This window comes from Bos grunniens, chromosome 21 (genome assembly GCF_055505025.1).
Source record: "Bos grunniens cultivar Pamir isolate PY7600 chromosome 21, Bosgru_T2T1.0, whole genome shotgun sequence".
Lineage (NCBI taxonomy): Eukaryota > Metazoa > Chordata > Mammalia > Artiodactyla > Bovidae > Bos > Bos grunniens.
Genome location: NC_141185.1, coordinates 5,359,447 through 5,375,126, shown reverse-complemented (window position 1 = coordinate 5,375,126; position 15,680 = coordinate 5,359,447). Strand labels below are relative to the sequence as shown.

General features: G+C 53.3%; 2 protein-coding genes across 7 annotated transcripts in view; one reads left to right on the top strand and one right to left on the bottom strand.

Annotated features, from left to right (window-relative positions):
• WARS1 (tryptophanyl-tRNA synthetase 1) overlaps positions 1 to 4,400 on the bottom strand; it is a 28,798-nt gene extending 24,398 nt beyond the window's left edge. Inside the window, exon 1 of one of the 4 annotated variants that reach the window (XM_086365131.1) lies at positions 3,284 to 4,400. The gene's annotated coding sequence lies outside the window, so the exon portion shown is untranslated. Of the gene's footprint in view, positions 1 to 525; positions 666 to 1,075 lie in introns of those variants that run through there. The other 3 variants (XM_086365129.1, XM_086365133.1, XM_086365132.1) reach the window with 3 other exon arrangements.
• A 112-nt stretch (positions 4,401 to 4,512) lies between these two features.
• Positions 4,513 to 15,680, top strand: part of WDR25 (WD repeat domain 25) — a 148,950-nt gene continuing 137,782 nt past the window's right edge. For 2 of the 3 annotated variants that reach the window (XM_086365125.1, XM_086365127.1), the window contains exons 1-2: positions 4,513 to 4,606; positions 10,202 to 11,049. In XM_086365125.1, the coding sequence (XP_086221251.1) occupies positions 10,243 to 11,049 (807 nt within the window). In that variant the 5' untranslated portion in view covers positions 4,513 to 4,606; positions 10,202 to 10,242. Of the gene's footprint in view, positions 4,616 to 10,201; positions 11,050 to 15,680 lie in introns of all 3 variants that reach the window. The other variant, XM_086365126.1, reaches the window with a different exon arrangement.

Below are 15,680 nucleotides of genomic sequence, written 5' to 3'. Positions count from 1 at the left end.
ATGTTCGACTCTTTGCATTTGTTAAGTATCTGTTTAAAAATATGTAATATTTAAACCAATCTTTAAAGTCAATGAAACCATAATATTGAAACCAGGTGGGACAGCAGCCAGTTTCTTTCCTTTCCTTTCCGAGAATTGCCTCAATTCCCGGAAAGGGAGGCCTGTAAGAAAGAGAAAGAACGTGGACAAGCGCTGGAGAGGAGAAACTCTCAGGCCCATATCAAAGAGCAATCAAAGTGACTTCAAGGCACAAATGACCAAACATCATGTCCAGATGCTTTCCACGGGATCCCCAATTCTCCCAAGCTGCAAACCTGGGTGGCACAGAATCTGCTCTGCATTAGCGACCGGAGGCAGATGGCTCAGGCAAGTGAGAACCACCCTCTGAGGCTCCACGCCAGAGCAGCTGAGCCAGGATCTGATGCCAAAGGCCCCTCGACCGTGTCGTGCTCCCTCAAATTCTACTGCTCCCCCTGCCTGGCGTGTTTCCCACCCTCCTCTGCCCGCTGTCTCACTAATTCAAACCTTGGCTCCTGGTTTCCTGGTCCCTGAGCCTGCAGGGCCAAGTTGGCTGCTCTGTCCTTGGCGATCCCTGGGACTCGTTAGTGAGGCTGTTAGAGCACTCACGCTGCATTTGTAATTTATGAAAACCCACCCACAGAGAGCGCAAGCCCTGGGTTTTAGTCTTTCACGTGCTTCAAGTACCTGGTACAGAGTAGCTTATCAAACGGACTGACGATTTATGAGTACAGGTTACTGACTAAATCTCATAAATCAACGTTCAATTTCCCCCTCTGGTTTATATCCTCTTATAATATCTCTGCAAGCACTTATTCCAGTTTAAGGTAGATTCCCCCAATCTGGGCTTCAGAAGGCCTCTTAAAATGTCCCGCCAGTGCACACAGCCTTAGTTTTACCCTACGTCTGGTTTGCTCAATCGTTGTGAACACCTGCCCACTATCCTGGTCATTCTTTTTAGAATTCCCTTTGGTTTCCCCGTCCTTCCAAATATGTGGTGTTCTGCATGAAAGGACACAAGCGAGCAGGACCAAAATCAAGTATAGATTAAAATTACCCTACTAAAGTCCTAGCAAAACTGCCAGGTAGAATGACTCAGTGAGCTCCGGACGGCCAATCCCCCCCTGCCATGGAGCAGACAATTGCAGAGGATCAGCTAGATGAACTGAGCCTGAATTTAGGATCCCTGTTGTAGGGAAACACGTGTACCTTATATATCAGAATCCCATTTAAGTGAGAAAGCAGACTGAGGAAACAGCAGGTGCATTCTCCCTGCTGTCAGGATCTCGAGGCATACACTCACTGCATGGAATCAGCTACACTATAAATCTCGTGTGTATATGATGTAACTTCCTGAATGAGTACAGAACTTCAGGAGTGATCAGAGACAAAGAGAATGGAACTACCATTGCCCTCATTTCAGGCATCCATCCATTTAGCCCACTTATGAGCATATATTCTCAGTTTTCCTTCCCATCTAGTCAACTTTCTCCTTCATTTCTTTGTTAAATAACTTTTAGAATTTAACTTAACTTTAGAGGGTTTTAACCCAGAGTTCAGAACCTCTGAAATGAAGTGAACAGTCTGCCTACACACAGACATGTGGTTCCAAGTAGAATAACCAGGTTTTGCTACTTTCTCAAAGGGGCCCAAGACGCCCAAAGGCTAAGGACCATTGTCCTCAGTGTTTACCATGTAAACTGCAAACAGGGCTCTGAGTCTTTGTTAAGGGAAAGTGCCTTATCTATTTCACAAATACTACAATCTAAAAAGCAAAGGAGCGTCTGCCTGCAATGCGGGAGATCCAGGTTTGATTCCTGGGTCAGGAAGATCCCCTGGAGAAGGAAATGGCACCCCACTCCAGCACTCTTGCCTGGAAAATCCCATGGATGGAGGAGCCTGATATGCTACAGTCCGTAGGGTTGCAAAGAGTTGGACACGACTGAGCGACTTCACTTTCACTTTTCAAAGCAAAGGAACGAAGCTATCATTTGTGAGGTACTCTATGACCTCCTCTAGAAAAAGGGCTCGGAGAAGGCAATGGCACCCCACTCCAGTACTCTTGCCTGGAAAATCCCATGGATATGGATGAGCGTGGAAGGCTGCAGTCTATTGGGTCGCTGAGGGTTGGACATGACTGAGTGACTTCACTTTCACTTTTCACTTTCATGCATTGCAGAAGGAAATGGCAACCCACTCCAGTGTTCTTGCCTGGAGAATCCCAGGGACGGGGGAGCCTAGTGGGCTGCTGTCTATGGGGTCACGCAGAGTCGGACACGACTGAAGCGACTTAGCAGCAGCAGCAGAAAAAGGATTGGGAGTGAGCACAGCAGAACTGCCTACTCCACAGCAGAGTAGGACAGTTTAGGGGAAAACGAAAAGCACTGTATAAACAAACTCTTCCTCTCTCTTTTTAAGGAAGTTGAACCTTGAGCTCATTTTGAAAGGTTCCACTGTTCCTGAGGAGCACAAGAGGCCCTGAAGAAACCGGGGACAGTTTTGGGATGAGGAATGGAAAGAGGAATTGCAGAACTACAACATGACAATCCCTTGGGCCACTCTGAAGTCATTTCACAGATTAGATGGGAATACACTGATTCTGCAGTTTGTGGGGAGGGTGGCATCGTGCACGACAGCCAGCCCTGGAGCAGCTGAGAAGAGCAGGGGGCTTCTGGGTGCCTGGAATATTACCAAGGTGGGGTATCACCCACCACACCCTGGCACCTGAGTGTGGATGACAATGGCCTTGGACTGTCAGGTTTCCAGAGGACAAGAAAATGATTTCTTTCCAGCAATGAGTCCTTCAATGCTTCAAACCTTGGAACAGGTGGAACTCCCCCGTCTTTTAAATACTAAGAGGAAAGCTTACTTTTCCCTCTAAATGATAAGATGGACATTATCTTAAAAGGCAAAGAGGACATTAATCTACATTAAGCAAGGCATAAGCTACTTAGGAGTTCAAGGCGAGATACTGTTGATGGATATGGACTTAAAGAGACCTCATCAGTGAGAAACAGGACAGCCAACATCAAAGTGCTGAAAGTCAAGCTATGACTCCAAATAGGCAGTGGCTCATCCAGGATCTCTATTCCTTACAGAAGTTGTGAGTCACCAGGGCTTTGGGTCAATAGATGAAATGAAACGCACAGCTCTGTGGTCCTAAGACTACTCCCCATCCCCGAAGCCAGGGTTTCCAACACTCTGAGAAAAAGCTGGCAACAATATTCAATAAACTCTAAGCCTACCAAAAGATGGCAATACGTACCCGGTGGCAGGAGTCACTGCAGAGGTGGCCACTGGTCACGCCCGGGAGCTGAGGAGCTGAGACTGCCCAGTGCAGCTCCAGCTCTTAAATAGTCTTGCCCTCTTTCTTTCAGTTTCCTTTTCAAAAAAGACTCTTTTCTCTCTCTCCCTTTTTGGCTTCCTTTTGGCCCCACCCTCTAACACTTGCATGTAGGAGTTTCTTATAAACGATCCACTTTCTCAGAAATACTTTAATCTCATGACCAACCTCTTGGAGGGCGGGGGAACTCTCTTGAGAACCAAGGTGTTACCTGGTCATTGCATCAGCCACCCTACAGCCCAGGCTGGCCTTCCCATAACCTCCTCGCCCTGTTTCTGTTCCCCGTTCTTGGCATCAGTGTGAAGAACTGTGTCTCTTATGCAGTGGCAGCAGGGGAAGCCGGGGTGGAAAAGCAGATGGCAAATTCCTCGCTGCCGCCGCTGCTCACAGAGGCGACGCAGTGCACTGGAAAGACCGTTGAGTTCTGGGATGAGACCTGGGTTTTCAATCCCAGTTTGGGCGTTTCCTTGTTACAAGACCTCGGGCAAATCACATCACCCCTCTGCTTCACCCTCCGTTTCTTCACTTGTGAAATGGGCAAAAAAGCAGCCTCCTAACTTCACCATTGGAGGAGGGCAGGGCAACCCACTTCAGTATCCTTGCCTGGAGAATCTCATGGACAAAGGAGCCTGGGGGGCTACAGTCCGTGGGGGTCGCAAAGGGTCGGACACGACTGAAGTGACTAAACACACAACGTCACCGAGGAGGCGAAGCCCCTGTCACACGGCCGACACTTGCTAAAAGTGGGGGCCTCATCCTTTAGGGAAACGAAACAGGAGGGAGACGATGAAGGTCCGGTGCCGGCGCGAGTGCATGACAGGGCAGGGTCGGCGGCGTTGAGGCAAAAGGGGGCGAGGGGCCAGAAGCCGGAGAGCAGAGAGCCGGGCTCTGAGAATACATCAGGGCTTGGCGTGCAAGCGGCTCCGAGAGAGCCAGATCATTGGGCTCCGCCCCGGCCTCCCCCCCTGCCTTCCCCCGCTTCTTTCATCCCCTCACTTACCGGCCCAGTCGGGCCCGTCAGCGTTGCCGGCTCAGCCACGGGTGGCCTCCTAGGCGTCCGTGGAAACGCCTTCCGGCTGGAACAACTTCCGGTTAGACTGCGCCCTCATTGGCTGTTCGCGCGCGCGGGGGGGGGGGTGCCGGACGGAGGCCGCCGCTGATTGGCTGGCGGTTCCAGCACCGGCGGAACGCTACTGGGTTTCAGGGCGCAGGCCGGACGACCCTCCAGAGGACCGAGAGCTTCCGGTGCGTGTGGTGAGCGGCGGGCTGGGTGCGGGAGGGGACTGCGATCTGACGGCGGCCCGAATGCTGCCCGCCCCTTCGCGTGTATCTGTCTCTCTGTGTCTCCGGTTCCTTCCGAGCGCTCAGTGCCCTGGACGGTCCTCACTGCTCCCTCCTGACGATCCTCAGGATCCCTCTCCTCTCGCTCTGGATAGCCCGGCTAACTGCTATTCATTCTTCAAAACCCATTCCCTGGTCTTATCTTGTTAGTGGCCTTCATCAGTCTTAGCCTCCGGCGCAGGATCTGAGTTTTGTGTTTCATCTCAGTCCATAAGACCTAACATAAGACTTGGCACAGAGTAGGTAATCAGGAAATATTTGTTGAATGACAACATCCTATTCCTTTTAAGTTCTCTGTGTCCCCCCTCCCACCGGGTTGTATTTCACAAATATTTCTAGATGCTGGTGATTTAAACAGTGAACAAAACACAGAAAGTCCTATGTTTTGATGGAACTGACATGTTGATGACTGTCCATGGCACTCTCCCCCCCTTTTGTAGCCTTATTTTTCCAAAGACCTGACTTTTTCTTCTGGCTGTTCTAATTGGTTTAGTGGCTCCTTCATTTCCATAAAAAAACCAAACCAAAACAAAAAAACTTCCTTTCCCCCTACTTTGCCTTAGACACAAAAAAGCCAGCAAACAGTTTTCTCTAGAGTTTATTTTGTTCTCCGTTTTTGCCTCTTTTCCTTGACTCATCCTTGCCTTCTTCTCTCCCACCCCATTTTGATCAGTTTTGTTGGTTCCATCTTTGGTGTTTATCACCTCTGCTTCCTTGCCTTAAGATGATCGTTTTATGCCTGAGGCCTGCCCTGGCCTCCTAATTGCAGTGAAACTGCAATCCCAAGCCAACCATCATGCCTCCTTTTCTTTTCTATCCTGCCTTTCTCCTTAGGATTTCTCACCTCCGGACATGTTCTGTTTCACTTGGTTCTGGTCTATCTGTCTGCACTGGCATCTGGGCATGGTGAGCTGGGGCTTGGCTAGTAGCGCCTGTGCTGTAGGTATTTGTTGAAGGACGGAATGAAATGTAAGCAGATAGGAAGCCCTAACATCCACGTGCAGAGAAGGCAATGGCACCCCACTCCAGTACTTTTGCCTAGAAAACCCCATGGACGGAGGAGCCTGGTAGGCTGCAGTCCCTGGGGTTGCTAGGAGTCGGACACAACTGAGCGACTTCACTTTCACTTTTCACTTTCATGCATTGGAGAAGGAAATGGCAACCCACTCCAGTGTTCTTGCCTGGAGAATCCCAGGGACAGAGGAGCCTGGTGGGCTGCCGTCTGTGGGGTCGCACAGAGTCGGACACGACTAAAGTGACGCAGCAGCAACATCCACGTGCCTGCATTCATTCAGTCCTTGCTGCCTCGCCTAGTAGGAAGTGGGCCTCATAGGAGGTGGGCCTCATGGTCTCTACTCTCTCATCTGTTCCCACAGACCTCATCTTTAGTTCTGGCCACCTGCCTCTCCATTGACTGGACAGCTGGGTGGGTAGGAGTCCATCCTAAAGGCTGAGAACAGGTGCCTTTGCAGTGGGAACCTGCTGGGTTCCCTTTGGCGGGATGGCATGGGATACTGTGGTGAGTTGGGCTGTGCATAGGAATTGAGACAGATGAGATGTCTGATTAGGTTTCAGGACCGGACTGAGTCGTTAAGGTAATGCCAAAGCCTTCACAGTGCAACTGTTCCATTAGTTTATAGTTCAGTTCATTCAGTCGCTCAGTCGTGTCTGACTCTTTGCGACCCCATGAATCGCAGCACGCCAGACCTCCCTGTCCATCACCAACTCCCAGAGTTCACTCAGACTCACGTCCATCGAGTCGGTGATGCCATCCAGCCATCTCATCCTCTGTCGTCCCCTTCTCCTCCTGCCCCTAATCCTTCCCAGCATCAGAGTCTTTTCCAATGAGTCAACTCTTCGAATGACGTGGCCAAAGTACTGGAGTTTCAGCTTTAGCATCATTCCTTCCAAAGAAATCCCAGGGCTGATCTCCTTCAGAATGGACTGGTTGGATCTCCTTGCAGTCCAAGGGACTCTCAAGAGTCTTCTCCAACACCACAGTTCAAAAGCATCAATTCTTCGGCGCTCAGCTTTCTTCACAGTCCAACTCTCACATCCATACATGACCACTGGAAAAACCATAGCCTTGACTAGACGGACCTTTGTTGGCAAAGTAATGTCTCTGCTTTTCAATATGCTATCTACGTTGGTCATAACTTTTCTTCCAAGGAGTAAGCGTCTTTTAATTTCATGGCTGCGGTCGCCATCTGCAGTGATTTTGGAGCCCAGAAAAATAAAGTCTGACACTGTTTCCACTGCTTCCCCATCTATTTCCCATGCAGTGATGGGACAGATGCCATGATCTTCGTTTTCTGAACGTTGAGTCCCTTGTATTATATTAGCTCCATTCGAGATGGGCTGGCTCAGGTTTGAAGTTTTATTTAGACAGTGGCTCTGTGTGTAGGTGTTACCTGCCTGGATTGGGCTGCAGATGAAGTTGGATCATTGGAGGAGGCAGACCACAGAACAGTTTTTGGATGATGATGTAACTTGTTTGGCAGTGGAGCCCTTCAGGCAAACGGTACCCGTTACGGGAAAGGTGGGAATGGTTGATTCCAGGGGACATGAAACCCACCGTCCAGGGAAGAACGTGAGTGATAGATAGGCTGTCTGGAATGGTGTAACCGAGGCCCCCCAGGGAATCTTCAGGTCTCACCTGACCCCGCCTGTGGGAAGAGGAGCTCAGGATGGTCTGTTAAGGTAGGACACTCGGGCTTTCTTGGAAGTCGCCTGCTGCGGGAGCTGTGGACGCTGCTCCACCGCGCCCTCTGCTGTCCTGGACGTGCGCAGCACCCTTGTTTTCCTCGACTCTGCTTGGTGTTAACTGCCCAGCGTTGAATTCCAGGAGGTGCTTCTTTGTAGAAATTCCTTGGCTTCAATTGATCGTGTGTGATGGTTCAGAATTACAAGAAGAGTTTTTAAGAAAGGGGAAGTAGATTGTTGTGTGAGTCTGTGTGTTTGGAGTGAAACAGGAGGATTTGGATTGCACCCTGGGAATAGGGGGGGCCGATGCCAACATCCGCTGGATCATTGAAAAGGCAAGAGAGTTCCAGAAAAGCATCTATTTCTGCTTTATTGACTAAGCCTTTGACTGTGTGGATCACAATAAACTGTGGAAAATTCTGAAAGAGATGGGAATACCAGACCACCTGACCTGCCTCTTGAGAAACCTATATGCAGGTCAGGAAGCAACACTTAGAACTGGACATGGAACAACAGACTGGTTCCAAATAGGAAAAGGAATACGTCAAGGCTGTCCATTGTCACCCTGCTTATTTAACTTATATGCAGAGTACATCATGAGAAATGCTGGGCTGGAAGAAGCACAAGCTGGAATCAAGATTGCTGGGAGAAATATCAATAACCTCAGATATGCAGATGACACCACCCTTATGGCAGAAAGTGAAGAGCAACTAAAAAGCCTCTTAATGAAAGTGAAAGCGGAGAGTGAAAAAGTTGGCTTAAAGCTCAACATTCAGAAAACAAAGATCATGGCATCTGGTCCCATCACTTCATGGGAAATAGATGGGGAAACAGTGGAAACAGTGTCAGACTTTGTTTTTTTGGGCTCCAAAATCACTGCAGATGGTGACTGCAGCCATGAAATTAAAAGACACTTACTCCTTGGAAGAAAAGTTATGACCACCGTAGATAGCATATTGAAAAGCAGAGACATTACTTTGCCAACAAAGGTCCGTCTAGTCAAGGCTATGGTTTTTCCAGTGGTCATGTATGGATGTGAGAGTTGGACTGTGAAGAAAGCTGAGCGCCAAAGAATTGATGCTTTTGAACTGTGGTGTTGGAGAAGACTCTTGAGAGTCCCTTGGACTGCAAGGAGATCCAACCAGTCCATTCTGAAGGAGATCAGCCCTGGGATTTCTTTGGAAGGAATGATGCTAAAGCTGAAACTCCAGTACTTTGGCCACGTCATTCGAAGAGTTGACTCATTGGAAAAGACTCTGATGCTGGGAAGGATTGGGGGCAGGAGGAGAAGGGGACGACAGAGGATGAGATGGCTGGATGGCATCACCGACTCGATGGACGTGAGTCTGAGTGAACTCTGGGAGTTGGTGATGGACAGGGAGGTCTGGCGTGCTGCGATTCATGGGGTCCCAAAGAGTCGGACACGACTGAGTGACTGAACTGACTGACTGAACTGATGCCTCGAGTACCTCGGCCCTGTGCTGGAGGTCTGTCTGTCTACACTGGCTTGTAGTTGAGATGGGATGTCAGGGGAAGAGCATTCTAGGCGGAGAGAATAGAAGGAAGGCCTGGAGCACGGGGGGGCGGACACAGGTGAGGAGGGCATGGTCTTGCCATGTGGCGGGTCCTGGTCGTCTTTCTGTTCCAGCATGTTCAGAATTAACTTCGTTCACGTTGACGAGCGCTTGCTCTTCTCGTTTGTTGCTTATAAGCCACACTGCAGGCCCTCTGTGTACCTGTCTCTGCACACACGTGCTAATGTTTGTGTAGGATAGAGTTCTAACGTGGGGTTGTTGCAGTAAAAACCGTCTGTTTACATTTGTGGATCCTCCTGGAATGGACCTTTGAAAAGGCCCCCTTAAAACCCTGAGTCTTCCTGCTCAGGCACCCTGTGTCCATTGAGTCAAGTCCCCTTCATGTCTTTCAGTAAATTAGTTTTCTGTGTGTAGGTCTTGCTATTTTTGTTATTGTTGTTGTTAGATGTATTCCCAGACATTCCATAGTCTTCATTTAAAACCTTGTGTCTTCTAACTGATCATACTTGGCGCGTGGACGAGGTCTCTTTTTTTGGCTGCGCTGGGCCTTGGCCGCGGCGCCCGGGCCCTTGTTGCAGAGCGCAGGCTTCTCTGGGGGGCGGGTCCCTCCGTTTTCAGCAAGTGGCCTTAGTTGCCCTGTGGCATTTGGAATCTTAGTTCCCCAACCAGGGACTGAACCCATGTCCCCTGCATTGGAAGGCAGATTCTTAACCACTGGACCACCAGGGATGTCCCAAGGCTTCATTAAAAAAAAAAAAATTGAATTTATTTATTTTTAATTGAAGGGTAATTGCTCTGCAGCGTTGTGTTGGTTTCTGCCAAACAGCAGCACGAATCAGCCGTGGGTATACCTGTGTCCCTCCCTCTTGCCGTTGAGAAGGCAACGGCACCCCACTCCAGTACTCTTGCCTGGAAAATCCCATGGACGGAGAAGCCTGGTAGGCTGCAGTCCATGGGATCTCCAAGAGTTGGACACGACTGAGCGACTTCACTTTCACTTTTCACTTTCCTGCATCGGGGAACGAAATGGCAACCCACTCCAGTGTTGCCTGGAGAATCCCAGGGACGGGGCAGCCTGGTGGGCTGCCGTCTGTGGGGTCGCACAGAGTCGGACATGACTGAAGCAACTTAGCAGCAGCAGCATCACTTTCATGGGTATTTCAGTCTTGGATTTGTTCGGTGGCACATTTGCTTTTAACTGCGTGTGTAGGAAGCGTTCTGCCACACATATCCTCTGACACTTGACTTTGTTTGGCCTTAGGGAAGTTTGCCCTTGAAGGACAACGTGAAACTGTGTCTTTAATGGCTTCGTTGGTGGCCTACGAGGATTCGGACTCAGAGGCTGAGACCGAGCCTGCGGGCGGTTTCCATCCTGTTGGCCAGATGGAAGACACTTCGGCTATGCTCAGACCTCCGGAGCAGAATTTTGGATCCAGGGTCCTGGACGCGACAGGCGGGTGGGCGCCGTCCCTGGTGTGCGGCTCTCATGATGACCCCACCGCGTGTCGTCTCCCACTGGCTCGGCTCTGGAGCCAGGACCCGGGGTCCTGCCCCAGCCAGAGACTACGATGGCCCAGGCCAGAGCCCGAGGCCACCCTCCCCGCCAGCCCGCCGGCTCGCCCCTCCCTGTGGACCAGCCAGGCCCCTGCAGGCCATGTGCCCCTGGCAGCGGCCCGCTCGAAGCAGGTGAGAGTCTGCTGGGAACCTTCCGGCTCCCCCACGCCGTCTCTCGATGCCCGAACGGGGTCTGAAGGCCCAGGGAAAGGCAGCAGCTCCCTGCAGAGGAAGCGGCGTGAGGACTGTGTTGTACCTTATATCCCGAAGAGACTAAGGCCGCTGCAGGCGCTCAGCACAGAGACAGACAGCAGTAAGGACACGGAGGCCCGGGGCCCCCTTGGCGGCCGTGTTCCGGCCCCGCTCCGCGTGGCCCCCGAGGTGTCCGAGTTTACCCAGCCGTACCTGGACAGTCAGAATAAGCGAACCAAGGTCCCCAGGGCGGTGCTCTTCCACCTGCGGGGCCACCGGGGCCCCGTCAACAGCGTCCAGTGGTGTCCGGTGGCCGCCAGGAGCCACATGCTTCTGTCAACGTCGATGGATAAAACCTTCAAGGTGAGGCCTTGAGTGAAGCAGCTCTTGGGAATGAGCCGCTGGGACGTTTTGTTTTCCCAGTGGTGAGGTCGGCCCGGTTGCAGGCCGGATGTTTCTTTCTAGGAATTCCTGGGATTCTCTTCCCGAGGGCTCTCGGTTGCCCACTTGGATGGCTGGTCTGTTCTACCCCCTGCAGCCCCTCCAAGGCTGCCTTGCCCAGGCCACCGGCGGTAACTAGTTCAGACCCCACGTGGGTCATCCTCATGGGGGCCACCAAGGACGCCCAGACCCTCTCCCGCCCTGGGAGAGGGAGATGGCGGAGTGAGAAGGGAGGAAAGCAGACCCAGATCCCGGGGACTCTGGGCCATCCTCGGTGACCCCTGCTGAGTGCGGAGTGGCGGTAGCTCTGTTCCCGGTGCTGTGCTGGGTGCAGGGGGTGGGAAGGTCCCTGGACTCGACCCTGGCTTCCGGGCCGGTACATGGAGGTAGGGGCTGCGGAGAAGCAGAGAGGTGCTCACAAGCCTGGGTGGGGCTGTGAGCTCGGAGCCCCAGGGGGTCCCACTGCTGCAGGTGCCTGGAGGAGGGGCAGCCGCCAGCAGGGAGGGCTTGGCGAATGCTTCCGGGAGGGAGCAGGTGGGCTTTTGGGTGGGCCTTCAGGTGGGTCGGGCAGAAGACGTTCTTGGCTCTAAACAGGGGAGGCTGTGAGGGGCCTGCAGGGGGTCGGGGGAGGCCCTGGGAAAGAAGGCAGCGTCACACCAGGGAGGGCCTCGGGTGCCCTGCTGGGGAGTTCTGGTTTATACAGAAACTTTTTGGGTTGTTATTTATTTATTTTAAAAGCTCCATTAAAAAAAAAAAAAAGCTCCTGGGCTCCCCTGGTGGCGCAGTGGTAAAGAACCCGCCAGCCAATGCAGGAGACGGGGGTTCAATCCCTGGTCTGGGAGGATCCCAGATGCCAGCTGGCAACTAAGCCCGTGCGCTACAGTTACCGAGCCTGCGCTCTGCCACGAGAGAAGCCTCTGCAGTGAGAAGCCCATAACTAGAGAAAGCCCACGCACAGCAGCGAAGGCCCAGCTCAGCCCAAGATGCATGAGTAAGTAAAGTTACAGACCTACACACGGGAAGCTCCTGAAGCAAGGCAGACTTACGGTCGCGGCGCCCAGGTGGGTAGTGTGGCAGCTGTGTTCCACCCTCCAGGAGCTGCCCCCGGTCCCCGGACTGTCGTCTGTCTGTCCCCACCCCCAGGGGAGCCTCGGAGACCTTTCCTTTTAATTGGCGCTTTCAAAGGTGAGGTCTGTGTAATGGGCCTGCACACCCCTCACCTCCTCTCTCCAGCGCCTGCAAAGCACAGCACGTGTGTGTGCGTGCCCAGTCACTTAAGTCGTGTCTGTCTCTTTGCCACCCCGTGGACTGTAGCCCGCCAGGCTCCTCTGTCCATGGGATTCCCCAGGCGAGAATACTGGAGTGGGTTGCCAGTTGCTTCTCCAAGGGGTCTTCCCAGCCCAGGGACTGAGCCCACATCTCTATCTCCTGCGTTGGCAGGCGGGTTCTTCACCACTAGGGCCACCTGGGAAGCGAAGCCCAAGTGCACTACATCAGTTCGGTTCAGTTCAGTCGCTCAGTCGTGTCTGACTCTTGCGACCCCATGGACTGCAGCATGCCAGGCTTCCTTGTCCATCACCAACTCCTGGAGCTTGCTCAAACCCATGTCCATCGAGTCAGTGATGCCGTCCAACCATCTCATCCTCTGTTGTCCCTTTCTCCTCCTACCCTCAGTCTTTCCCAGCATCAGGGCCTTTTCCAATGAGTCAGTTCTTTGCATCAGGTGGCCAAAGGATTGGAGTTTCAGCTTCAGCATCAGTCCTTCCAATGAATATTCAGGACTGATCTCCTTTAGGATTGACTGGTTTGATCTCCTTGCAGTCCAAGGGACTCTCAAGAGCCTTCTCCAACCACACAGTTCAAAAGCATCAATTCTTTGGCGCTCAGCTTTCTTCACAGTCTAACTCTCACATCCATACATGACTACAGGAAAAACCATAGCTGTGACTGGGCGGACCTTTGTCGGCAAAGTAATGTCTTAGTACATAGTAGGTGCCAAATACACGCGATCCGAACAAAAGCTACCTGGGGAGAAGGTGGCTTTGGAGTTGTGGGTCACGGTTGCGGAGGAGCTGGTCAGCGGCCCAGCCACCCAGTTCAAGTTCCAGAGTCTCATCTGTGGGGGCCTGATTGTGCTCAGTACCTGAGCCATGAGACCACATGAGAACTCCCTTCCAAAGCCCCCGGCACAGGGCAGGAGCCCCACAGGCGCTCACTAGACATCGGCTCCCCACCCCCAAAATTGTCCTCACGGCTCTGGAGCCCTCCTACCCAGAACATTGTATCTGCAAGGTTTGTTTTGAGCTTTTCGCATAGGAGGCATTTTCATAAGCTGAGACAGGAAGTCCAAGTGCAGTGAAGTCTTGGCTAGGAGCTCCATCGGGAGTGTCACTTTAGGTGGCGTGTTTGAGTCCCAAAACGACGTGTCCGTTTTCACGTCTGTGAGGCTGATGGAGTTCTGTGGGGACAGTGTCGGGTCCTGTCTGCAGTCTGGAGCCCTGGGGTTGGCACACACATCTCTGGTGCTTTCTCCGAGAGGTTGGGGCCCTGTGCTCGACTCAAGAGGTCCTGGCGTTCCTGGTGTGCACTGGACACCCCCCACCGCAAGGCCAGGGGCTTCTCTGGCCTCCCTCCGGAGGGCCTGCAGCTCTAGGGGGCTGTGGGGGCCTGTCGCTTTGGTCAGGAGCCCCCCCGGAGGGTTCTTGGTGGTCAGTGTCCCTGGTGGGCTGGCCCCTGGAGTTACTTAGAATGATCTGGGCTTGGTGGAGGACTGATTCATTTGAAAAAACCCTGATGCTGGGAAAGATTGAAGGCGGGAGAAGGGGACGACAGAGGATGAGATGGTTGGATGGCATCACCGGCTCAATGGACATGAGTTCGAGTAAGCTCTGGGAGTTGGTGATTGACAGGGAGGCCTGGTGTGCTGCCGTCCATGGGGTCGCAAAGCATCAGACACAACTGAGTGACTGAACTGAACTGAACTGGGCCTGGTACTGGCTCCATACCAACAGCTTCATGATCTCAGGCAACGCACTTGACCTTTCTGAGCCTCTTTCCTCTTGACAAGTTCCTGAGGCCTATGACTGAGGCTTCTGTCTAAAGCTCCCAGTTTAATGCTGGGCACGTGGTGCTGTGTTTTGTGGAGGGTGGCATGGGTCCAGGTGGGCCGCCTGAAGGGCGTGGGCAGCCCCCTTCTGGGACCCTGAAGGGAGGGACCAGACTAGCAGACATGGGCAGCGCAGGCTCGAGTGGGCAGGCTTCCTGGGGGTCTCAGAAGGCAGGCAGAGCTGGGTGGAGGGCTGTGGTGGAGGTAGGTGCGTCCTGGTGGGTGTCTGCCTCCCTCTTGCCCTCGGGGTCACGTCTCCTGGCCTGGAGCCCTGCGGGGACTGGTCTGCACTTGGCCTCGGTGGCGTGCTCCGTGGCCTCTGCCCTGGTCTCTTTTGCCCAGGAAGTTTAGATTTCCTAAGGCCATCCCACAAGTTTTGGAATGGAGGGCGTCTGAGTGAAGCCGTTGACTTGGGCCGTGGTTCTGTCGCGTAGTGGGTGTCAGTGGGGTAGATGAGGGCGCCCTGCGCGGGGTGTGGGAGAGGCCGGATGGAGGGGAGCTGGGAGCCGCCAGCCGGCAGTGACACTGCATGACCACACGGGGGCGCAGTTGGTCCACCTTGGGAGGCTGCTCAGGCGCAGGGACTGTGTTCCTGGAAAACCCACCTGCTGGGGGCAGTTCTCTGAGACCCCCTCCCTGGCTGCCAGGCTGCCTGTCAGTCCCGTCCCGGGGAGGGTGGTGTGTGCTGCAGGCAATGACATAGTCTCGGGCCACTTGCTGGCAGCCAGGAGCCCCGTCCACTGCGCCGTCCATCTCTTACGGCGGGCTGTCAATAGAGGTGTCCCCAGGGGCAGAGTGTGGCTGCTGTCGTGGCCACGGGGGTCCATGTCTCCTGACCTTCTTACTGTAGTATCTTGAAAATCAGGGCGTTGATAAGTGTTAGAGGCCAAGGGTCCAGGGTCCTCTCTGCTTTATGACATCTGGCAGTTTTCAGTGACGGAGTCACATGGCAAATTGACGTTAAGCGACTGTTCGGTGTGAAGACGATGTGGCAGGGCTGGAGGAGCCATGATGGAAGGTGGGTGGGGAGCAACTGGGGGCTGGGGGCCCTCCTGGCTGAGACCTTGGTCGTGCTGGGCCCCCAGGGGTGTGTGTGTGGCAGCAGGCAGTCCTGGCAGGATGGTGTTATTTTCCCTCCCTGGTGTCAGCAGGTGGGCAGCGTGGAGGTCCTTGTGGTCTGGTATGAGATCAGGGGCGCATGGGAGGTGTGTGGGCGTGGAGTCTGGAGTGGGGCAGGGGTGCAGGTGGGGCTCTGGGGTGGAGAGCAGATGGTGGCTGAGCAGGGAAGGAGCTCGAAGAGGTGGGCTGCTCGAAGCAGTCCCTACCTGTGCTCCGTTTTGAAGGTGCCTCCCCCGCTTTTGCTTTGGCTGTGTCTCGCAGCATGCCGGATCTTAGGTCCCTGGCCAGGACCTAATTCATGCACCCCCCGGCAGTGGAAGCCCAGAGT